Genomic DNA, 25868 nt, shown 5'->3' on the forward strand with positions numbered 1-25868 from the left:
CAGTATTTCAGAAAAGGAGCTATAATTTTGCCAATCCCCTGCTCATCCATCCTTAATGGTTTTGAATTTCTGAACAGTTTAAAGTCTGTTTTCTTAACATCGAATTCATGGCCTACTTCAGTCTACTTGGTTTGTGTTCTGTGATACCTCATGTCCTTGTTGCCCATCCATACTCCCTGTTGAAATTCTGTTCATATAGTTAGTATAATTAAAATGTTACTTGACTCATATAGCCTTCATTTGTCTTATCCCTTGATTCCTCTCAGGCAGAATTAAATTCTTTTTTAAAAAGATTTTATTTATAGAGAAGGCAAGGGAGGGAGAGAAACATCAGTGTGTGGTTGCCTCTCATTCACCCCCCTACTGGGGACCTGGCCTGCAACCCAGGCATGTGCCCCAACTGGCGACCCTTTGGTTCACAGGCTGGCACTCATTCCACTGAGCCACACCAGCCAGGGCATATTCTCTCTTCTTATATCAAGTAGGTTTTTGCTGCTGTTAATGGCAGTCCACTTTTTAGTTTATAATTTTTTTTTTTAAGATTTATTTATCTTTAGAGGGGAAGGGAAGGAGAGAGGGGGAGAATATCAATGTATGGTTGCATCTCGTGGGTCCCCTGCTGGGAAGTGGCCTGCAACCCAGGCATGTACCCTGACTGGGAATCAAACCACAATCCTCTGGTTCACAGGCCTGCGCTCAATCCACTGAGCTACACCAGCCAGGGCTGTAGTATATATATAATGTTTGTATCTGTTTCTCACAGCCCTTTATATCCTTTTCATTCTCGTATCCTTCCCCCCATTTTTTGATGGCGAAATAGGACATGAAGTTTACAGTGTATGTCCCTGTATCTTATACTTCCACAGAACCTAGGAAAAAGTCTTCCCATAGCAAGAATGGAATGCATATTTATTGAGTAACAATTGTAGTTGTATTGCTGTCCTGATAATCTTACTGTTCTTACCTAGTTTTATAAGGGAATAATAAAATATAATTTCTCTGAAGTGTAAATTGTATCTCAGATCAACTGTGTTATCTGTCACATCACTAAAATCTTACAAAACAAAAACAAACTATGCCATAAGAGTTTTCAGATTTTCTTTGCTGTGATAATTGACTTACTTATTTCTTTACACGGGGATTCATTGTTTTGCTGTGCTTACTCATAAGCCTGTGAAGTGGTTTAATTTGTAGTGTTTTCAGATAATGTGCTCTGAATATGAAGCCCTTCACTCCATATTTCTATGAATAAGGAGATGCACAATTTTGTGCCTCTAGCAAGTGGAACCACAATTTAAATCTGTTTCTTCTTCAAGAATGGAATTGAAGCCACCTCCAAAAGAAACAATGATTTCAGATAAAATGAAGTAAAAATAATTAACAGACATTACTCCTGGGTACAGTTGTATGGTACCCAGGTGCATGAAGTCACAAGACAAATGCGGCATTATTTTTCTGCAATGTCAATTTTCCTCAAGTTTTCATTTTCAAAAAGCTGACTATCAGATAAACTTTAAAAAGTAACTTAGACAAGTATAACTATATTGTCAAGTACAGAATGCAGATTTGTCATGATTTTTCAGCATAAAATATGAGAGGTTATTTGTCTTTCCTACTTTATTGTTGATTTGTTGAAGAAATTTAGAGAGCAGTGGCTTAAGATGGATGATCCAAAAATGAGACATTAAGAAACTTGTATGTTACTTTATTCAGCCATTTTTCTCATTCTAAGCAGAAGAGAAAACAGTTACAGAGTTCTCTTTCACCAAAAAAGAAGCACAAGCTTGTTTAGAGAGATATACTTTTTCCTGACCCAGAATTTTAAGAGGAATTATGTGCTTTGTCTATTACCTTGATTGGAAGTTTTCATTGAGATTTTTCAGAATTTGTAGAAGCAACTTGTTGACCTTTAGTAAAAATATTTAATCTATGGTAGCCATGCTGATCTAGTCCACCTCTTGTTGCTTTCTGGCTGTTTAGCGGTAGAGGTAGATAGAGCTAGCTGCTTGTCACAGCGGGTGGTTGTAGCCACACATTCAAGAATGATTCTTACAAGTGCTGGAAGTACAGATAATCTCTGGAAGGAGCCACTTAACATTACATTTTAGTTGGTGATAGATGCTATAGGTAGGAATATCTTCACATCTTTGCCTGCAGATTAGTCTGGCTGAATCTACTTTTCATCAAAAGAAAGAGCTGTGCATTTGCTTCAGTTCCCGAAGAAGTTCTTATTTTGAATGCCAGAGGAGCCTAGAAGAGTTGTTCTCCAACTAGTAAAGCTACTATTGAAGCTTTAAAATTTTCCTTTGAAAAGAGCCAAATTAAGTGGGCCTCATAAATATCTCAGATACTTAATGGATTTCTGTGATTCTGTTCTACTGCTAAACCCTTCATCTTCTGCTGTTCAGTATTAACTGAATGCACTTTTTGTGTCTGAAGTGGAAGAAGAAACTGGAAATCAGGAAATTGTTTATGGTTGAGGACCCAGAGGTAGAGCAGTTTGAAACCAAAAATAAATGTTCTTTCCATGATATATCTGGTTATTTTTGTTTTTTTATATTTACAATTAATTAAGAGATTTGGGCTGATTAGCTTTCCTTCTAAAAATGTACATTTTTAAAAAAATATTTTATCTATTTATTTTTAGAGAGGGGGAAGGGAGGGAGAAAGAAGGAAACATTGGTGTGTGGTTGCCTGTTGAGCACCTCCTACTGGGGACCTGGCCCACAACCCAGGCATGTGCCCTTACTGAGAATCAAACTGGCAACCTTTTGATTTGCAGGCTGGTGCTCAATCTACTGAGCCACACCAGCCAGGGCCATCAAAAGGAATTTAGAATGTAGGGGAAAGATAGACTTGGATGGTCTTTCATAAAGTGTATTTTCATAATAATTTAGGGCTCAGCAGCTGAGGGTTAGGTGAAATAGCTATGTGTGTTCTAAAACCTTCTGTTTCAGTGACAGGTTTACTGGAGGGTACACTTTTAATTTCAACCTATGGAGAAGAAGAGTCTCACTGATGGGATTTTAGTGAAAGCTGCATGAAGACCTTAACTGTGGTAGATTATTGATCTAAAGTAAGAAAGGGACACATCACCAGCATTATAGTGACAATATTTTTAAAAAATTATTTTAATTGTTTGACTTTATTTAAGATGCCAGGTAGAAATGGTTGGCAACAAGAAGATTGGATTGAAGAGGCAGGTTTGAGAAAGAAACTCTTAACAGTGGTTAGTTTTATAATACTGCACAACTTACATTGAAGTTATTTGTATCATAACTTTCTCTTATCCTTTATTAAATACTTAAGGGCAAGGTTATTATTATTATTTTTTTGAATTTTGAATTGTTTGTCATTTAGCATAGTATCCTGCACACAATAGCCTCTTTGTTCAGTAAATTTATCTAAGAAATAAATGCTTGTTGAGTAAGTGTTCGTTGGTGATAGCTTTCAGAATGCTGGTGGTTAAGAAATAACTGTTAGATTATATTAAGGAGCCACAGGCTTATTTTTGTTTTTCTCACACTGACAATTAGTTAAACTCAACCTTGAGTAGAGTAGTATGCATTGTGACCAGAAGCCAGCGTTTCTGCAGAAGAGCATGGTTCATGTTTGTGTATCTGAAAATGTGCATAGTATATGTTTACCAAGTAAACTGGTACGTACTTTGGGGCATGCATGTGTATATAGTTTTAAATTACAAAAGGTTTTGTGCACGTACTTGTGTACGAAACCTTTCATAATTTAAATCTGTATATACATGGAATTGAGAGGAATTGAGAGTAACCAACTGGAAATTATCCAGTGTTCTCAGCTCATTCTCTAAATTTTGTGGTCTCAACTGATTTAATTTCTTAATCACGGGACTTGAAATAAAACTGAGAAACAACAAGAAGAGTAGTACAAAAAAAAATCAACCTTACATTAGGATATACTTTTAAATGCTTTTTATAGGTTTAGAAGCCAGTAATTTTTTTGCATATTGACAGAAGTAACAATCTAGACTTCTTTTTAAAATTAATGAAGTATTATAGACAGTTGCTTACTTGTGAGAAACATTACAACATGAGTTGTGTGTGTGTGTTTTTAAAAGGATTTTGTTTATTTATTTTTAGAAGGGAAGAGAGGGAGAGTAACATCAGCGTGTGGCTGCCTCTTGCACACCCCCTACTGGGGACCTGGCCAGCCATGTGCCCTGATTGAGAGGGAATCCAGTTGGTGACCCTTTGGTTTGCAGGCTGGCGCTCGATCCCCTTAGCCACACCAGCCAGGGAGAATTTGGGGTTTTTATTATGTTACATGTGCAATTCATGGGGGAGAAAGGTTTGTGCAGTAATGAGTTGATTCTTACTTAGTGTATATGATTTTTATAAGTGATACTCCCACATTATAAAAATTAGAAGGGAAAAGATTATATTGTTTCAGCCCCTGATCTATCTGATGCTTGCATTTTATTGTATAAAGTTTTCTAGTGTTTTTTTTGGGTCACTTCACCAACACAGGCGTTTATTTAAAGTAGTGACTAGTGTGTACATAACGTTATACTTTGCTTTTTTTACATAATTAAATTTTCAACTGTTAAATTGTTTAGGAAACATTCTTTGTGCAAGTATGGAGCAAGACAGTCTGAAAGATTGGGAAAGCTTGGCAGATGTTGTGCAGTGTGCTAGTCCTGTGATTTACATTTCTGTAGCTGGTTAAGGATCAGAATATAGCTATCAAGGGGAAAAAGGAAAAGAAAGTGATAAAGTACCAGCATCTAAAGAAGAAACACTAAAACAAAAGTTTAGTTTTATAAAGTTAAAAGCAAAACCAAATCTGTATTTAGGACTACAGGAATGTTTTAGAGAAGACATTTTGTTTATTTCGTATACTAACTCTTGTTTTGGAATGATTTTCATTTTCTTGGTTGATTTCTTATTCTCTCTCCCCCCAACCCCTGAATTTGCCTTGTTTTTGTTTTGTTTTGTTTTAAAGACTGCCAGGCCAGAAACTGTCACTAATGATGATGAAGAAGCCTTAGACGAAGAAACAAAGAGAAGAGATCAGATGATCAAAGGGGCCATTGAAGTTCTGATACGTGAATACTCCAGCGAGCTCAATGCCCCTTCACAAGAATCTGACTCTCACCCGAGGAAGAAGAAGAAGGAAAAGAAAGAGGACGTATGTGTTACTGATTTCTGACAAGTTATTTCTACAGTTTACTTTTTATGGTGTCACTCTTGTGCTTTCATTTCATTTTAATTTCTGAGGGAAAAACAGAATGACTAGCATTTATAATAATATACTGTTCAGCCTCATTTGACCAATTAACTTGATAATTTTTTAACCAAAACATTTCTGTTTTCCATGTTTGAAATGTACTGGCATGGAAGCTTCTGCTTCGCATTGGATTCAGATTCAGTAAGGCTGGAAACAGACCTCGAGTGATGAGGTGTAGAGACTGATATTAAGGCTTAAAAAGTGAAATGCTTTTGTTTTTGTTTGGCTAGGAAGGGGCTGGCCGTGTTTTGCCTTACTCTTCCTCATTATCACTCTGTCTCTGCTCCAAGCAGGATGCTGATCTCATTCACTTGAGGATTTTTACCCATTTTAAAAAATTTTTAGCTGCCTCCCCTTGTAAACCATGTCTCATATCCTCCGCGGACAGTGGTGCTGTTTAAGTTCTAACTGGAGGACTGAGAGAGAGCGGTACAGGATGAAGCACTTCACCCTAGTGTATTTTATTATCACCGCTCTTCGTCAGACCAAGCTAACTGAACTATTGTAGGGGGCCCAGGTTGAAAGAAGATGTTTTTTTATACCCATTTTTTTTTAATAAACTTAGAGAAATTATGGGGAGTGTTTTTTTTCTTTCTTCTTTTTTTAAGATTTTATCTATTTGAGAGGGGAAGAGAAGGGAGAGGGAGAGAAACACCAATGTGCAAGAGAAACATCAACTAGTTGCCTCTTTCATGAATCTCTGCTGGGGCCCTGACTGGGAATGGAACCAGTGACCTTTCAGTTTAAGGGATTATATTCAGCCCACTGAGCCACTCCCGTTAGGACAAGAGTGTTCTTTAAAAATGTTAGAATTATGCTATATGCATGGATTGCTGTGCCAAGAAAAAGTACTATGAAACATATTGGATTTAATATAAAAATTCATGTTATTTCGGATTTTATTGCCTTATTTTTAGGCCATCTTCAATGTTCTTTGTGGCCAAATACATTTTTATTGCTTGGATTGTTCTTCCTCATGTGATCGTAAATACCTGTCTGGTAAAATGCCAATAATTACTTGGGAATAGTAATTGGAAGAGTTAGTCAGGTCCAGGCCAATTGAGGCCTGTGGAGTGTTCTCCCTTCCTCACTAATGGAAAAGGAGAAAAATAACTAGACATTGATGTTGGATGTGGGTTTGGAAGAGATGATCAAAGAAATCCTCTATGGCAGAAATTATAGGCACATTTTCTTGGTATGATTGTTCCCAAATTTGTATCAAGGAAAGAGCCCTGCTAGTATGAGATAGTCCTCACTCCTTTGCTTAGGGGAGTTGGAGGGAGAGGAGGTGATGGGAGAGGTTATAGAGAGTGAGTGAAATCTGTTCTTTATTTTCAAGTAATTTGCAATCCAGAAAATGTCACAGATTTTGCATTGTTTACAGTATAAACATACAGAGCATTGTTATGCAGAGTAATGTGAACTCTTGTTTTTTTGTTTGCTTTTTTAAAAAAAACTCTTTCTGGATTTTTTCGCAGATTTTTCGCAGATTTCCAGTGGCACCTCTGATCCCTTATCCACTCATCACTAAGGTTTGTTCACATTGTAGGCTTTTACAATAACAGTGTTTACTGCTAATTGCCAGATTTGTGATTCTTGTTTATATGATTTTCCCTATTTAACTTTGAGTGTTAAATTTGTTACTATATTAGTTCTTTTAATTTAGTTCTATCTTTGAAAGACCTGTACAGATATCTAACCTTTACTTTTATTAGATTGATCTTTATGCATTCCCTCTTGTCCCCTTTGTGTTTTAGGAGGATATAAATGCTATAGAAATGGAAGAAGACAAAAGAGACCTGATATCTCGAGAGATCAGCAAGTTCAGAGATACACACAAGGTAGTATTCTTGTTTTTTCACTTGATACCAATCTAGACTTTTTACAGAATCCAAAGCAAACAGACAAAAAAAAAAAATCAACCTTACATTAGGATATACTTTTAAATGCTTTTTATAGGTTTAATTGATATTTGGATAGAAAAAAACAGAAGACCAATACCATATTAAAGTGGACCGTGACATATTGTACTTAGTTTTTTCAGTTACTTACTACTCTGCAGTCATCTCACTTTAATATGAGTGAAGTCTGATTTTATTTTTAGATTTCAACATAAACATCAAGGTCAGATTTAAACCAGATTCAAGGGGGCAGGATAACATACACCGTAGTGTATTTCTGGGGGCAGTTATTTAACTTAATCTTAGGAAAACCATTTCTTTAGAGCTGAGGTTAAGATTTAAGATTTATATTTGCATAGATTAAGTTGAGAGGGGGAGATTTTTTAAAGTAGGTCAGTGGTTACCAGACTTACCAAATTTTAGATGCATGGAAGAACTGTAAATGCCCATAAAGCTAATCTATTCATTGACCCCCCACCATTATGATAGAGATCATATGGTGACTAATGCAAGATGAAACACTCAGCTTGGAAAGTAACAAGGAATAGGATGTAAGTATGAGCTTCTGTTTTTTATTATATTTATGGATGCCCCCTCAGAAAAATATGCAAAGGGGTAACTGGCTTGGAAATGGGTATTTGTGCATAGTGAATCCCACTCACGAGGTTCGCCTGTTGAAAGCTTCTCTCAACGACAGTGCATCTGTGAGTGTTCGCTGATGGTGAAGGTGATGCTTATGGACAGTGACGTGCAAACACTGCATGAAATATACTTTAATGTTAGAGCTAAGATATTACTGGTTCTTCCTCATAAGACTGAGTGACCTTTCATTCAGTGAAATGTTGTGTCTATATTTTCTTTTATTTAATCTTAGTTTTTCTTACTGCTTTCAAATTTCCAAGTTGACAATTAATGCCATTGAATCAGTGCTGCTGAACACTTATTGTCCAGGCCCAGCCCTAGCTGACACACACAGTGCTTTTTCAGGAATTAAATATGTCTAAAAGCACAAATGCAGTTCTGCTGAGTTAATTTTTAGACTTAAAAGGGTAGTAGTCCATGGGAAGTCACTTTAGAGGAATACTTTTGGTTAGGTTTAATACTCAAATTCAGTGTCTGAGTAAGCTTGAAAATAGTATACAGTTGTGTGTGTGGTTTATGCCCTTTTTGTTATTTGTTTAAACCCTGTCATGTCATTGGTAAAAAAGTATGATGAAATTGTGTTCTTAATTAATTCAAGACACCTGCTTCAGAGTTTTGAGAAGCTGTGAGGCATTTGACTGCCTAAGATTTAATTCACTGCCAGGGGATGTTTTGAATTTCCAAACTGTGCTTTAACAAAGTCAAAATGGAAAAGAAAAAATGTTTATTTTATTGGGTGGTATGGTTAAAGGAAATGTTTAAAACTTGAGTGACAAACAATGAGCTCAGTGAACCTTTGCATGTTTTGGTATGAGTTTGTTAAGTAACCGCAGACTGTCAGGGTGTCAGCGTGGCAGGGGGCGTCCATTTACAGCACGGACGAGTCTGAAGAGAGAACAAGGTAAGATTTACGGTTTTTTTTCTATCCTTCTCTCTTCATTGTTTCATTACTTCTTTACATCAGTTTAGTCTCCATTTCCTCTTTCTTCAGTCTTTGTCTTAAAATATATATGTGTGTGTTTGTATCTATTTATTGCAAATATAATCTTTTAGAAATGCATTTAGTATGAACCAGATTCATTCACCTTTTCATTTACTTAGAACAAAACCTTTGAATTGAGTTTGAAACAAATTATTATTTACGTAAGTGAAACTATACACTTAAGAAATTAAGTAGTGCAGTGACTAAGCAAGAGTTAAAAAATTGAGGAATTCTACAAAAGAAATTATTGGAACAGCTAAAATAATCTGTAAGTATTATCTCAGAAATAAATTTCTTTATAAGTGTATGACACTGAGGTAAGTTTTATGTAGTCTAGCCTCATTGTAAAATTTAGATTTTTACAATTTTATAGAACTGTTTCAGAAATTAGAATTTGGCCCTCGAAAGAGCTTACAGTTTCTGTCTTTCTACCATTTTCTTTTTCTCTTCCCTTTGTAATTTCAATGTATTCAGTTTTAGCTTTGCCTACATTCTACTTTGGTAAAGACTGGCACAGCAGCTGAATATATTGATTCTCATGCATTAGCCTTTCTTTCATACTCCTCTCTCAGTTCTCTGGTCCATGAACAAGAGAAACAGAGTATAACAGGTAAGATTGCTTTTTAAAGTTGTTTTAAATGCTTTACATGACTGAGAAAAGAAAAAAATGCACATTTATTGCTAGAGTTTATTTCAGTGCCTCTCATCATGGAACCAAAGGGATAAATATGTTTTGTTTTTGTTTTGTTTTCCTGTTTGGGGTATTTTATTTTTCTTTCTGAGATTGTGTAGAAACCGTGTGATACACTGGTAATCTTGTCAGGGTGCAAACTTGGTCTTACTTTGTTATTTGGTTTGTTTGTGAACCATGTACTTGCTCTTCCTCCCAGAAACATAGCTTGTAGGCAAGGTTAATCCAGTGTTGGCGATCCATGTCCTAGCACAGCATCTGTAAGTTCACATGCAATTGTTCCTTCCAAGGATGGATTTATCACTGTCAGTATATTTTTATTGTCTTGTAGGCATAAGGGGCATAAATATGTTGCTTTTATTGTTAAGTTAAATGAAACTTATTACAATAATGTACATTTTTTGCTTGAAGTGAGTGATTTTCAAACTTTTTGCATTTGGTGGGCTATCCATCTTGTAATGATGGGAGTAAATGTTTCAATGTAGATAGTAAAGCAGATCTTGGCTGAATTCACCTTGCCTTTTTGGAGGGTGGGAACACCAGAGGGTAGATTATTTAGTTGTGTTAAAAGTGGCCTCTTTTCCTGCCTCTTCTTTAAAACCTTAACTAGTAACCTTTAGGTAATGGGAAGTCCGAGGCTGAAATTAGTATCAGTAGTCCCAGTGATTTACAGAAATTTATAATGGGAAGAATTACATTTTAGCCAAGTGATTGTATTACTAGAAATTACTGTGAACCAACACATTTCTCGTGGTCATTTTAGTTATTACATAATCATTGAGTGGACAGCCACACTTGACACAATCTCCCAGCATCCAAGATTGGAGATACCTGGTCTCTCTAGAGTATATGGTTTTGCACGAAATCTATTTAGTCTTGTGATTACTTTAGTTAAATTTGTCAAGTAAAACCACAAGTATTTGATCATAAAGTACCAGTGGTTTTTGTTGTTGCTGCTGTATTTTGTTGCCCCTCCCCCCCAATATTGGGCAGTGCGCCGGGGAAGTTCTGCATACGGGAGCCACAGAGTTAACTCTAAAAGTACTTTTATTGGTTTCTAGAAACTGGAAGAAGAGAAAGGCAAAAAAGAAAAAGAAAGACAGGAAATTGAGAAAGAACGGAGAGAAAGAGAGAGGGAGCGTGAAAGGGAACGAGAAAGGCGAGAACGGGAACGAGAAAGGGAAAGAGAACGTGAACGAGAAAAGGAGAAGGAACGGGAGCGGGAACGAGAACGGGATAGGGATCGTGACCGGACGAAGGAGAGAGATCGAGACCGCGATCGAGAAAGAGACCGTGACCGTGATCGGGAACGGAGTTCAGATCGCAATAAGGATCGGAGTCGTTCAAGGTAAGGCTTCATAGAAGTTACTGTTTTCCTGATAGTTTTAATTGAACTGGAGGTTTACACTCTTAGGGCTATTTACATATATGTGATGAGAGAACTTAGCCACAGAGCATGCCCGGCTTGCTATATTGCACATGTAAAAAATGCTGGTGAGAGCAACAATTTTCATCTTTAAAATTAATTTCTGTGTTAAGCCAGTTTTTACACACACCCCAAAACACACCGCTGTTCACCCAGTTCTATAGGCAGACAGGATTCTCCGTTGTCTTCCTGGGCCAGTGGCCATTTTTCCTTTAGTTAGTGTTTCATTAAGGTCTGTCCAGTCTACTGGGAAATCAGGTCCTGCACCCCAGCGCTCAGCCTCTGGTGTCTTTTATTTGCTCCTATAGTCAGTCTACTGGATGCCTGAAACTCACCTCCCAGACTCAAAATTCAAAATGTACTGTCTTTATGACTACTGCTAATTATACCTTTTTTGTTTTGTTTTGTTTTGTTGTATTTAGAAATTTTTCTTAATTATGTTACTTTCCATTGATGAATCTCAAATTCTTTAGGAATGAGGAAGTAAAAAGGAAAAGCAGTGGAAAAGGGAGAATAGGAAGAGGAAAGGAAGAAAAGCACATCTTTTTTTTCAAGCTAGTTTTCAAACATTTTTTGATGAGTTAAATATTTCTTATTTGATGTTATACATAAATAACACTAAAATGCCTCTAAGTAAAAGGCAACAGATTAGATACAGAAAATTTTGATTAAATTGGCATAGTTAGGACCAGAAAAGATAAAATGGACACTGCCAGCTTATCTTCAGCCCTTGCCTTTTAACAGGTTAATGAACACAATTTGAAACACAAGTGAGTCTTACTGTTAAAAGAAACAGTGAAGCAACAATATTTTCTCAGTATTTAAACATGTTAATATAACCAGTTGCATAAATCGAAATATAAAACCAATCTCCTATAGGTTTTGAGATGGCATTCACCATTTGTGTCAAAAGTTGAGCATTATGAATCAAGTCCAATCATATTTTTAGAAGGGGAGAATGGTGATAGCATTTGCTGAACCAAAAGTACCATCACCGCAGTTCATAAAGCTGATCATACTCGTTTAACCACAAGCCAATTTTATTTAAAGCAGGACTGAGCAAAAAATGTTCTATCAGCCATCATGATCTGAATTCTGGTGTATGAGATCAGTTTAAATATAGTACACATAAAGTTACGAAACACTTGGAGTAAGTCAGTGGCCAACTATTATTACTCATTAGTAGCTTTTTAAAGATAAGCTGTCAAGTCTGCCCTTCTGTACACTTCTTAATGCCAGTGAAGGTCATTTTTGTTCTAGGAATGCACTTCTTGGTATTCTTCAAATACTCCCATCAGTGTAACCTCTCCTGAGCTGTGATGGCTTTGTTCTTGTCGGCATCCCTGTAAGAAAATCCAGGGGCCTGATCTGTCTTTCAGGCATACAGACCATGGAGATTAGACCTAGTCTTGTGCTCTCCTCCATCTTCCACAGTATGGCTGGGTACACTTTTGAACAGAAATCTTGGCCTTCTCAGCATCACTCATTTAGAAATCTCTCTTTTGTTACACACAATGCAGAGGGGTTCCCACTCGCAAGCCGGCTATCCCACTCTCAATCTCAAATACACATTTTTGTGTTGCAGATTTCCTATCTTATTGTAGCTGAAGGGAGGTCCAGTTTAGATCATTTTACCAGTTGCTGAAACTGGAAGTTCAGTGGTCTTACTATTTAGTGGGCAAATTCTTCTTTTACTTCCTCCACTGGAATAACTAGTATCCTTTTGAATAACCATCATTGAGATTTCGACCTATGTAAAAACAGTGTTTTTATATTTATATTATAGATATGAATCCATAAATAGTGTATTATTTCATATGTAGACATACATACTTGTATTTAATTAGATCTATGGCACCATACCATACATCGTAATTCAGTTTTATCATTCCAAATTAAATATTTGAGAACTTTTTATTGCTCCTAAGTATGACTTTAATTTATCTGTGTAAGATGCCAAAATGCTCTTCTCTCCATACCCTTCCAACACCTTTATTCCTTGACCACTAGTGAAACAGACTATCTTTTAACATGTTTATTAGTCCTTTTTATTTCTTATACCCAGGGTCTTTTATTTGTTTTGCATTCTGAGATACCAATATGCATTAACATTGAATTCAGAATTTGGGGCTGGAAATACATTCTTTGTCTCTTTGAAAAAGACAGAGGATTTTACAGTTGTGCAGAAATCAAATGCTGAATTCTAGCTTGTGACTTTGTATATTTCATAATATATGTTCTCTCTTCCTTGGTTTTAAAAGGAAAACAAAGGAGACTGACAGATTAAAAAAATTTTTTGTGTGTGTGTGTAGAGAAAAGAGCAGAGATCGTGAAAGGGAACGGGAGCGGGAACGAGAAAGAGAGAGAGAACGGGAACGAGAAAGAGAACGCGAGAGAGAGAGAGAACGTGAAAGGGAACGGGAGCGTGAGAGAGAGAAAGACAAGAAGAGGGACCGAGAAGAGGACGAAGAAGATGCATATGAACGAAGAAAACTTGAGAGAAAACTCCGAGAGAAAGAAGCTGCTTATCAAGAGGTAAACTGAGGAAATGCTTTTATTTGTAAAGCTTGGTACTTAGTAACTTAGTCAAAAATTTAACCCTTTGTATACATTTTTAAAACTCTGAAATTTTATTTTTAGCGTCTCAAGAATTGGGAAATCAGAGAACGGAAGAAAACTCGGGAATATGAGAAAGAAGCTGAAAGAGAAGAAGAAAGAAGAAGGGAAATGGTAATATTCTAGTTGTAAATCAGTGATTTTCAGATATAAATGAGATCAAATCTTTACTGTTAACTAAAAGTAAGTTTATAATTAAAGTGTATTAGCTCCCAGTATAATTTTATTTTCATATATTTTAAGTAATTTTGAGAAACCTTCAGTACACCAAAATCTTTTTTCCTCCTATTTTAAAATATTTTTTGCTATCTATAAACAAAATTATATTTTGGCACACTTTTTGAACTAAATCTGTCATAGAGTAGTACATAAAATGAGAATTTATAGAACATTCTCTGATTAAGAATCTGCAACATTTTTGAATTTCGAGAGGCTTTGATATTCTGTGTTGGTTGGTACATTTGGATGGAGGAGAGTGTCGTGGGAAGATCTGGTTTTATAAATCAAAACTTGTTTTCTGTATATAACATTTGTGGATTATAGTTCTTAGAATATTATTTATTCTTTTGACTATATGATAATCATAAAAAATACATCTTGTTTTTTACATTTGCATTGCTTGATGTATAAGAGTGAAGCAATTAGTTTAGGTTGTTACTAAAATGACGAAAGTATATTTTATCATAGTATTTGCTTTAGTAGTATGTTCCATGTGTTCTGTCTTTGCCAGAATTTCATGAAAGTTTCTTTATCTCCAGTTTGGAGATTATTCTTCCCAAAACTTCACTGAAGTTAGGAATCTTCTTCAAATAGCTTTTGAACATGAGACATAGAGGGAATTTTTGTAAGTAACCAAAAGGGTGCATGCAGCAACTAGATAGATAGTATGGGCATTCTGGATCATACATCCGCTAACATTACTGAATTACCGAAAATACTTTTTATCTCCCTGGATTGTGGCTTTTGTTCTAGAATTTTTTTTCATCCCTAGGTTAGAAAGTAGGAAGAGAATAGTACAGTTAAGACATAATTATTTAAAGAAATGTTTGCTACCAACAACTTTGTGGAAAAAATTTGAAGTGATTCTGCTTCCTACAAGCAAATCTGAAACCTGTCTTTCTAGAGAAAAATTTTCTATTTTTTGTTTGGGGACTTAAAAAAAAAAAGGCGTTTATTTGCTCATTGTAAAAATGTTCAAGTACCAGAAGTCTCTGTTGTAAAAAGTGGCAGTTTCTGCTCTTCAAGAGTGGTAACTTAACGTCTGTTTTAGTGTTTGCCTTATGAGCCTTTCTGTGTTTTATTTAGGTATTTGTATTGTCATGGCTACCTCATAGTCTGCGGGTAGTATTGTCAGATAAGGCACATGCTGTAGCATGTGTGAGAGTGTTTAAGGAATGGTAAAGGTGTATTCACAGTATTTTGGGAGTACAGAGAGATTTGGGGGGAGGAGTTGGTCATTGAGTGTATTAGATTGGGGAAGTCTTTAAAGAGAGGTAACATATGAAGTGTGTTGAAAATTTAGTGTAGTCAGAAACCTGCTGTTACCTGTTTTGTATGTAGATTTTATCATTGTCCATATAATGTAGATGCAGATTATATATTTATATATATATGTAATTGTTAGCTATAACTGCAATTAAGTACAATATTTGTTGTATTTAAAATTCCAAAAACAGGAGTAAGAGGTTTATGTATTTTCATGGTTTGTATGAACCATGGAAAATATAGGCTTTACCTTTAAGTTGATGCATGAACATGATTTAAAATTTTAATCCTGCATTTCACAAAAAACTACTTATAGCATCATTTACCTGCAGATGAAATATGTAAAATATTTTTTGTTCAATTAATATATTCAGTAAGATAACTTTCAGTTTTGTTTCTTGGTGTGCTCAGGTTTCATTAACTAGAAAATAGTAACTGTACTTTGAAGATTATATTCAGAGAGGAAATTTACTATAGCATACTGTATGTGGTTTTATTTTACAGATACGTCCTAAATCTGACTTGTCTTATGAGTAAAAGACAAAAAAAAAATACTGTTATGCACATTTAATAAATGAAGTATATGAGAATTATAAAGTTCAAGTGGTATGGATAAGAAAAATCTGTTCCCAAGAAAGGGGGAGGGTATAACCTAAATGACTTTTATGTTAATTTTGCACACTTTGTACTTCATTTCCTCAAAGGCAAAAGAAGCTAAACGACTGAAAGAATTCTTAGAAGATTATGATGATGATAGAGATGATCCCAAATATTACAGGTAAAGAATCCTTGTTTTATGGACTCATATTTTCAGCATTTTTTTAGCTGTATTTTTCCTTGTCTGCCAAGGAGTGCAAGTTCACAAGTTGTGCAGAATAAAAAAGAAACCAAAATCTTCATATTCTATCTTGTAATCACCTGCATAGCTGATAACACTGTTTGTGAGAGGATGGTTGGGCATTGGGGGAGAGCGCTCTTGGCAGAGGCTCCCCAACTTTATGTATCTTTTTGGTGTGGGGAAAGTCCATAATATAAATTTCCCTTCATTTATTTTAAAGATATCCGGTTCTTATAGCAAGTTATACCTGACCTTTATAACTGCCTAAGGTGGTCTAGAAATTGATGTCTTCGAGGATTTCAACAATGCCACAAAAGCAATCCGGACACCCTTATATCCCCTCCTCCACTCAGTTGATGTATTACTGTAAAGTGAGCGTTGGCGAAACCTACCTTCCCTCATCTCTTCCTTCCCATGACATTTCTTCTAGCACTTAAGTCACTGCTATAAAATTGTTGACTTTGTTCTGCTCCCTCTACTCCAAACTAATTTCCCTGAAGATATGGACACTATTTTAATTTTAAAAAAATCTTCCCATGCCCTGGCTGGTGTAGCTCAGTGGATTGAGCCCAGGCCTGCGAACCAAAGGATCACGGTTCAATTCTCAGTCGGGGCACATGCCTGGGTTGCAGGCCAGTTCCCAGCAGGGGGCGCATGAGAGGCAACCATACATTGGTATTTCTCTCCCTCTCTTCTTCCCTTCCCTTCTAAAGATAAATAAATTTAAATTAAAAAAAAAAAAAAAAAAAAACCTGCCCCGACTGGTGTAGCCCAGTGGGTTGAACGTGGGCAGCAAACCAAAAGGTCACCAGTTCAATTCCCAGTCTCAGGGCACATGCCTGGGTTGTGGGCCAGGTCACCAGTAGCAGGTATGTGAGAGGCAACCACACATTGATGTTTCTCTCTCATTCTTCTCTTCCCCTCTGTCTAAAAATAAATAAATAAAATCTTTTAAAAATAAAAAACCTCGTATACCTCAAGTGATCCAGGCATGTAGTAAAGGCATTTAATGTATAATTAGTTTTATACACTAAAGCCAAACAATGGAAACATCAGAATTAGCAACTTACTCAAAAAAAGTGTCAGATTTGATTTTGTAGAAAGTCCGAAGAATGTAAATTTACTGAATCATGAACTAGCAGTACATAATTCAGCATTCTGAGATATAATAAACTGCTAGAGAGAACCTCTATTTTTTATTGATTCGGTACTACTTTCTAGGACTTTTTTCCACAAGGGAGTTTATTTTACTTGAAGATACAGACTTGTGCTTAGTGCCACAGCTTCTTGTGTTAATTTTTCACAACTTGCCATCCAAAAGAGCACAAGTTACATGTTGGGATTTCCCTGTGGGATAGGCACAAAATGAGAGCTTTCTTTCTGGAAATTATTTGTCTGTTTTAGATAGTTTTTTAGAATGACTTAATGAAGCATGGTGTTAAGTGATAATACAGTGCTCACTTATTAAACAGTAATGCGTAGAGATCATGATGTCTTGGGTGTTCTGCATATACAGAACATTAAGAATCTTCAGTCTGTTAGCATACAGCTTTTAGTACTGAAAGAAAGTGATTTTGGAGACCTCATGTGTAGTGTTGATGATCTGAGTATTGAAGATGGCCTGTTAACGATTTTCTTTTGCAGAGGAAGTGCTCTTCAGAAAAGGTTGCGTGATAGGGAAAAGGAAATGGAAGCAGATGAACGGGATAGGAAAAGAGAGAAGGAGGAGCTAGAGGAAATCAGGCAACGACTTCTGGCAGAGGGGCATCCAGATCCAGATGCAGAGCTTCAGAGGGTGAGTTACTATCACGTACATAACAACAGTATTCTTTTAAGATTATCAGGTCATTTAAAAGGTTTTGTTTTTTTTTTTTTGCTCTGGCTGGTGTAGCTCAGTGGATTGAGTGCGGGCCTGCAAACCAATGGATTGCAGTTTGATTCCCACTCAGGGCATATGCCTGGGTTGCAGGCCAGTTCCCAGCAGGGGACACACAAGAGGCAATCATACATTGATATTTCTCTCCTCTCTCCTTCCCTTCCCCTCTAAAGATAAATAAATAAAAAAATTTTTAAAGTTCTTTTTCATTAAGCTATTGGAGTGACATTGGTCTCATGTCATCTTGAGCTGACTGTGATGTAGTTTAGTTTATAATAGCAATGCACTTTTATGCTTCATGAATCACGCTGTTTGAGGGAGGTTATTGGTACTTTTTATAATAGTGGGTTTATTTATAAGTTTAATTTTTCCAACCATCTTCCAGATGTTTTATTCCTTCATTCTTATAAATATTATTTAAGTTAAATAAATGTCTTTCAATGAAACTTCGCTAGAAACCTTGTTCTACAATGTGCTTTTGTGGTGGGAGTTTCTCTCTCTCACTGCCTTCCTAAATTACTTCGTTTTCAAAATAAAGGTGTTTTAAATAAAGCTTGTCATTTAAAAGGAAAAGACTGTGTCATAGAACATGACATACCCCATGCTTGTTAGGAATATCGAGTGTCATTTGCTTATGTCTTTTTCATACTTTAAAAAATATTTTTATAGAGAGGGGGAAGGGAAGGAGAAAGAGAGGGAGAGAAATGTTGATATGTGAGAGATACATCAGTCAGTTGCCTCTCACACACTCCCAGCTGGGGATCCTGTCTGCAAACCAGGCATGTGCTCTGGCTGGGAATTCAACTGTCAACCTTTTGATTCACAGGCCAGTACTCAATCCACTGAGCCACACAGGCCAGGGCTCTTTTTTTCATACTTTCCTATTTGGGCATATTGTTGGTCATAAATCCTTACTATTTAAAAAAAAAGCTTTACTATTAAAACATTTAGGTTGGGATATTTTTTTAATTCTCTACCAGTGGATTTGAAATTTTATGTAGTTCAGAATATATATTGTTTCTATTTTTGTTGTTTGTTTCATGCACAGAAAAAAATACTGGTCTATTTAAGTTTTTATAATGGTCTTATTCTTTATTATCTTTTGTAATTTTAGGGGAGTATTCATTTTGTTACATTTTGCAGAATACCTAACACACTTTACAGATTTACTCAGCTTTCTGATTATAGAAGCAGTGTATCATTATTCCTAATGAAAAAGAAAAAAGATTTTGTGTAGATAATATAAAACAAAAAGCCAGTTGAATTAAGTATAGCTGTGGTCTGCTTGAGTTAATCTGATTATTTTTGGTTTTAGATGGAACAAGAGGCTGAGAGACGCAGACAGCCACAAATAAAGCAAGAACCAGAATCAGAGGAAGAAGAAGAAGAAAAACAAGAAAAAGAAGAAAAACGAGAGGAACCCGTGGAAGAGGAAGAAGAGCCTGAGCAGAAGCCCTGTCTCAAACCAACTTTGAGGCCCATCAGTTCCGCCCCATCTGTTTCCTCTGCCAGTGGCAATGCAACCCCCAACACTCCTGGGGATGAGTCTCCCTGTGGTATTATAATTCCTCACGAAAACTCTCCAGATCAACAACAACCTGAGGAGCATAGGCCAAAAATAGGACTAAGTCTTAAACTGGGTATGTTAGCATTTCCTTCCTTTTTTCTTTTTCCCCCCTGCAAACACCTAAATTTTGCCTTAAGGAAAAAATAAATGTGCTGCTTGGTAGGTAGATAGAAAAAATACTCAAAAATGCCTTTCTAGCTCATCATTGTTTTCATAGTTCTACTACTGCTCCTATATCTGCAGCTGCCTCGAGTTCTGAGAAGAAGTGAAAAGTTAAATTTTCTAGCACTTGTGAGTAGTGAGTTATTTTTTATAGTTGGGATCTTTCTCTGAGATTTGTGGAAGTATATTTTGCACTGCTTTTGAGGGGATGATGGGTTGTAAAATAACATTTAAAAACGAAGCCGTCATGCTAATACAGTGTTTTTACTGTAGGTGCTTCCAATAGTCCTGGCCAACCCAATTCTGTGAAGAGAAAGAAACTCCCTGTAGATAGTGTCTTTAACAAATTTGAAGATGAAGACAGTGATGATGTACCCAGAAAAAGGAAACTGGTTCCTTTGGATTATGGTGAAGATGATAAAAATGCTGCCAAAGGCACTGTAAACACTGAAGAAAAGCGCAAACACATTAAGAGTCTCATCGAGAAAATACCTACAGCCAAACCTGAGCTCTTTGCTTATCCCCTGGATTGGTCTATTGTGGATTCTGTGAGTAGCAAATTGTAATCTGTCATTTTATAGGAAGTTGTTTTGAATATAGCATATAAACTCAGGTGATTCTATTAATGACAAGTAGGGATGATTATGTGGCTGGAATCTTGACACAGAATTTAGTGGATTATTGGGGAATTGGTGGTGGTACTTCATTCAAGTCTTTATAAATTAGAAGCAAATATATCTTGATATGTACCTGTCTTAGTTGTGAATAATTGTATTTTAATATGAAAACTCACAAGGTTATAGGCTTTTTCATAAGTACAATTAAAAAGTCACTTCTAAAAATTTAGCGTCGATACTTTATTTTGCAGATATTGATGGAGCGACGAATTAGACCGTGGATTAATAAGAAAATCATAGAATACATAGGTGAAGAAGAAGCTACATTAGTTGATTTTGTTTGTTCTAAGGTTAGTTGTTTTCTTCCTTCACTACCAACATTGTTTTATACTTTGAAATATTAAGAAACTTTCTAAAATGAAGTATCTTGCAGATACTTGTGATAGTTTAGTTATCTCTAATTGAGATTCATGGCTACGTAAATTAATCCCTCCACAGTATTTCAGACCCTTACACCACATGCTTTTGTTTCAGAGGGTCAAAGAGGATAGAATTGCTGGCTGCTGCAAAGTTTGCTGTCTTCCTGCCCCCCAGAATGCCTTGCCACTCCCTTTTTGTCTTAAATGTTTAGAAAGCTGCTGTAGTACGGTTGAGGAGGTTCTGTGGAGACAGCTGATAGCTCGACTCATCAACTTGTTTGTTAGTCATCCATTGTTTGGTGGAGAAGCAAAATAATTCCCTTTGTAGTATAATGTTTACTGGTCAGTTACTCTTGTGATGGGCTTTGTTCTCAGCAGGTACTATGTTAAACATTTTAGATAACCTTACCATCTTGAACCCCCCCCCAACAACCTTAGAAAGTATAAGTTACTAATATCCCCATATGACAGACATTATAGTATATAGGAGTACCATATTTCTGTAAAGGGGTAACTAATTGTATTGAAAGAGATGCTTTTTTTTTCTCCTCATTTTAACATTAGAAATAGCAGATTTAGGTTGCCTTTTGTAATTATCTTAGCATTAAAACTTGTAAGCCTGGATTTGAATTAGAAGACAGCTGCTTTAGATATTAAGATTCCCGGTTATGGTGTCAAATATCCATTGAAGAGAATGGGGTTTGGGGAATTAAGAAATTTATAGAAAGGTTCTTCAGCCACAAGAAGTTTCCGTACTAGTTTGAGGGTATCTTAACATTGCTAGACTATTTTGGTATTTGTTTTCAAAATGACAATTACTTGTTTCTTTTAGGTTATGGCTCATAGTTCACCTCAAAGCATTTTAGATGATGTTGCCATGGTAAGTCAGAAATTTATTGTTATTGATATTTTAATTACTAGCCATGGGAACAAACTAACTGCTGAATATGGTCAATTTTCTAACTGTGTTGGTTCCAGAGTCTTTACAGGCCTGAATTAAATTTTGAATACGTATTAAAAGAGATAAAGGTACCCACAGCAATATATAATTAGATATCACTAAAGTTACGGTTTCCTTTTTTGACCAGTCTCTCCCCTCTTCCGTCTTTCATATTTGTGTGTATAAATCTTGAACTTTTTAATACATTTAGAGAGCATTTATTAAGTGCTTCCTGGGTAGAACAATGTATTCAAAGCATAGTAACGTGGAACATCTGCCCTTAAACTATCAGAGAGACGGGTATAGAAATAATGATACCTTAATATGCTTGCTATAATGGAGATGCATAAAAAGGGGCAGAGGAGATAGAGCATCTGATGGTGTTGAGTGTTTTGGGAAAGCATCACAGGAATTACCGTCTAAATTGAGACTTGAAGGTTGTCTGTGTTGTCACTTGGACTGGTACTGTTGGGTTGAAAGTGGTCAAACATCACATTCCCAGTTGTATTTAATTTGGATATTACAGTAGTCAGTAGTTGCATTTATCTAACTTGTGGTTTTGTGAGAAAAGGAAGGAAGAAGAACATTGATGGTAGTGGTGAGAGTGTGATTGAATAGACTATGAACCCCAAGCTAGGAGGAGAAGGAAATATTATTGGAACAGAGCTGGTGGTTTGGAGGAGGAGTTGTCCAATGAAGTTACAGTGGGGGAGTAGAACGTTTAAGAATACAGGTGGTACGGATCAGTCCAGATGATGGCAAGGTACCAGATGTGGTAATGGGACAGAGTTTCTGGGTAGAGGGATATTGTTTTTTAGAATGACTTCAACGAACTTTTTATTTAAAAAATTTTATTTATTTACTTTTACATAGAGGGGAAGGGAGGAAGAAAGAAAGGGAAAGAAACATCAATGTACTGTTGCCTCTCACATGCCCCCCATTGGGGACCTGGCCTGCAACCCAGGCATGTGCCCTTCCTAGGAATCAAACAAGCATCCCTTTGGTTCTTAGGGCAGTGCTCAAGCCACCAAGCCACACCAGCCATGGCTGAACTTCAAAAAAAAATTATTGATTTTTTTTTTTTTTTTTGGAGAAAGAAAAAGCAAGATAGAAACATTGATTTGTTATTCTACTTATTTCTGCATTCATTGGTTGATTCTTACATATGCTCTGACTGGGGATTGAACTTGCAACCTTGGTGTATTGGGATGACACTTCAACCTACCAAGCTACCTTTCCAGGGCTGACTTGAACGAATTTTAAGCCTGGATCCTACACCTAGAAATTGAAGTTATTGTATGTTGGGACAAGAATTGGAGAGAAATACGGGAATCAGCTGCCAGATTGCTCCTTTAATGAGGGTGAAAAAATGGGCATTTGCTAGACAGCTGCTGTTGAGCTGCAAGGGTGCTGTAGTGCAGTGTCATAAACCCCAGTAGAGGTACTGTTTGCAAGGATGGTAACAGTGAGGACCCAGCAGCTTCCCCTCCCCTGTGGAGGCTAAAGCTTTGAAAGTGAGGAACTTTCTGAGAAGGCTGTAGGAATGTCAGGGTCTTTAGGAGATATCTCAGGCTTACAGTTAAATTAAGGAGATGGACACATTAATGAAAAAAGTTGAGTATAATATGGCTAGTTTTAAGTGTAATTGGGGTCCAAGGGGTAGAATGGGAAGGCAGCAATGAGAAGAGTCCATGAGGAAGAAGAAACATGATATAAGATGTTATATATCATGATATAAGATGATATATATCACGATATAAGATGACAGTTGACTCAGGGAACTTGAATTTTCAGCTGCACAGTTGTCAGGATGGGGCATAGTGAGGTGCCTAACCAAAAGGAGCCCTAAGGTTGAGCTGTTTGTGTCCAGGCACTAGATGATGTCTGAAGCCAGATAACGTGTTTGCTGCCTCCCAGCCAGCTCAATGCAGCTGTTGTTGCTGTTTCAGCTGTTGTTGGATGTCCAGATAGAGCATTTGTGAGAAGTTTGTTAACTCTATAATGCTGAGCCTTGGATGAAAGGAGACAGTCCCTGGGGGTACAGTCTGCACTTTTATGACCTTTCAGCCTCTTTAAAAGGTTTTACTTGGGGTAGAGAGAGGCTTTCTTTCACACTTAGGCCTCAATTAAGGAATTAAAAAAAAAAAAACCAGCATTGTAGTTTTTGGTCTTTTTGGCACTGTCAGTGTTAATTCACTTGGTTGAAATGTTTTTGATATTTGGAGCGTTGTTAGTTAGATTCTTTACTGCTTAATCACTCGTAGTTTTGAGTATTTTTCTGGTTCCTTGTTGATCACAGTGGGAGGGAGGAAACCACTGAGCTGGTGTTGTCACCCCGTTTTGGCAAAGCTCACAGACCCTTGAAATTCTCTTATAAATGAGATTGAAGTTTTAGCTCAAGTAGTAATTTTGCTCTTAATTAAAAATAGGACTTTTTCAAACTGTGCCTTTCCTCATTTTACATAAATTAATGCACTTTTGTTGCATTTTGTGCCTCTATCTGTATCTCTAAGGTGTGATTTTCATATTAATTACACTTGAAGCATAGTCCTCTTGAACTACTTACTGGTCAAATCTAGCTCATAAAAGACCGATTAAAAGTTCATTGTTTGTCGTCATTGAGAAATATAGGGAAATTTTTATTTATTTAGTTTTAGAAAGGGAAGGGAAGGAGAAAGAGAGGAAGAGACTTCAGTGTATGGTTGCCTCTTGTGCACCCCCTGCTGGGGGTACAGCTTGAGTTTTAACCCAGGCATGTGCCCTGACTGGGAATCAAACCGCAACCCTTTGGTTTACAGGCTGGTGTTCAGTCCACTGAGCCACATCAGCCAGGGCGGTATTAGGCACTCTTCAAAGCACTTTGTACATACTAAATTTTAAAATTCTGAACCAGTTTTATGTAGCCACCATTTTCTTGGTTTTACGTAACCCGACAATGACATGTGACTAGTAAGAGGTAGAAGTGGCATTTGAACCAAAGTAGTTTGTCTAGCAATCCAGTTGATAACATTAGACCACAAATCTTCACGGCATTGATACCCTGGAGCTTGTCATAGATGCCTCCTGTAGAAGGAGGCGTGATGTTCCATATTATCTCACTATAGCCTTGGTGTAGCGGGCTATGTGTGTGGGATAAGGGCAAAGGTAATGGCAAGGACATGATGCCCCTAAGTTGTATGTAGATAGGAAGATAATTTGAGTAGTTCATTTGCCAAAGGGATAGGACCTTATATTTATTCAGTAGTCCTGTGTCTCTGCAGTGACAACAGTGTTCACTTACTCTGTTTACTGTATTCTGGACACTGTATTAAATGCTCTTCATATATTCTCATATTTAATTCAGTGTCATATACCTAAAGACTCCATAAATAAGATTGTAAGATTGTTTGGGGGCAAATGCAATACACTATATTATTATGTACTTGATCCATCTGTCTAAATTACTGTGCTCTTTATAATAAACATTTGCTTTCCTTAGGAAATAGCTTTTCAAAACATGTATGTAAATGTAGTATTTGTAACAATAAAAGTTGCATCAAGATGTGGCCAGGTTGCTCATTTGTTGGAGTGTCATCCCATGCACTGAAAGGTAGCAGGGGTTTGATCCCTGCTGAGGGCACGTACCTCAGCAGCCCATCTGATCCCCGGTTAGTGTGGTGTCAGTATTCAGTAGTAAGTCATGGAATTTTGCTGAGTGTATTTCTTTGTGATTTACATGTACTTCTTAATACATTTCTCACACTAGACAGATTTTCTTCATTTTATTGAAAGTAAATGTTTGTCAGTAGATAACAACCCTTTTTATACCAGTCATTGTTATGAGATGCTGATTGCTTGTCTAACTCAAGTTACTGATTTTTCTTTTTCTCTTTTAGGTACTTGATGAAGAAGCAGAAGTTTTTATAGTCAAAATGTGGAGGTTATTGATATATGAAACAGAAGCCAAGAAAATTGGTCTTGTGAAGTAAACCTCTATTTACATTTAGAGTTCCATTTCAGATATCTTCTTTCCCATCCTTCAAAGGACTTTGAAAATTTTTTTTTTGTCTTCAAAGACATTTGTGAGACCTGTAATTTTTTTTTAATGTAGAGAATGTGAATTTTTTTTTCTCCCAATTTGTTGATGCCCTGTGTATTCCCTTGGTTGTAAAGATATCTGAATCCTACCCTGGTTTTCTTTATACTCACCAGGTACAAATTACTGGTCTGTTTTATAAGCCACAGCTGCTGTACACAGCCTATCTGATATAATCTTGTTCTGCTGATTTGTTCCTTGTAAATATTAAAATGACTCCCCAATTCTTTTGCAGAATTGCACTTAATATTGAACTGTACTGTATAGGAACCAACATGAACAATTTTAATTGAAAGAATACCAGTCACACCCATTACCCTTTCCGCTTGATCAGAATTGGCAAGCTTTCATGAAGGCATGAAATTTAAA

General features: G+C 36.5%; 1 protein-coding gene and 1 pseudogene across 7 annotated transcripts in view; one reads left to right on the top strand and one right to left on the bottom strand.

The window, feature by feature from the left end:
- Nucleotides 1–25723, top strand: part of RBM25 (RNA binding motif protein 25) — a 50056-nt gene extending 24333 nt beyond the window's left edge. For all 7 annotated transcript variants that reach the window (XM_053673363.1, XM_053673365.1, XM_053673364.1 and 4 more), the window contains 13 exons: nt 4978–5163; nt 6741–6794; nt 7020–7103; nt 10540–10826; nt 13217–13439; nt 13545–13634; nt 15710–15783; nt 17488–17638; nt 19035–19359; nt 19722–19996; nt 20317–20415; nt 21317–21364; nt 25300–25723. In XM_053673363.1, the coding sequence (XP_053529338.1) occupies nt 4978–5163; nt 6741–6794; nt 7020–7103; nt 10540–10826; nt 13217–13439; nt 13545–13634; nt 15710–15783; nt 17488–17638; nt 19035–19359; nt 19722–19996; nt 20317–20415; nt 21317–21364; nt 25300–25392 (1989 nt within the window). In that variant the 3' untranslated portion in view covers nt 25393–25723. The remainder of the gene's footprint in view (nt 1–4977; nt 5164–6740; nt 6795–7019; nt 7104–10539; nt 10827–13216; nt 13440–13544; nt 13635–15709; nt 15784–17487; nt 17639–19034; nt 19360–19721; nt 19997–20316; nt 20416–21316; nt 21365–25299) is intronic.
- On the bottom strand, nt 12077–12391 carry LOC119036089 (cytochrome c-like; annotated as a pseudogene).
- Nucleotides 25724–25868: the final 145 nt, after the last annotated feature.

Source organism: Artibeus jamaicensis, unplaced genomic scaffold, assembly GCF_021234435.1.
Source record: "Artibeus jamaicensis isolate MK-2021 breed Jamaican fruit bat unplaced genomic scaffold, CSHL_Jam_final contig_851, whole genome shotgun sequence".
NCBI classification, from domain to species: domain Eukaryota; kingdom Metazoa; phylum Chordata; class Mammalia; order Chiroptera; family Phyllostomidae; genus Artibeus; species Artibeus jamaicensis.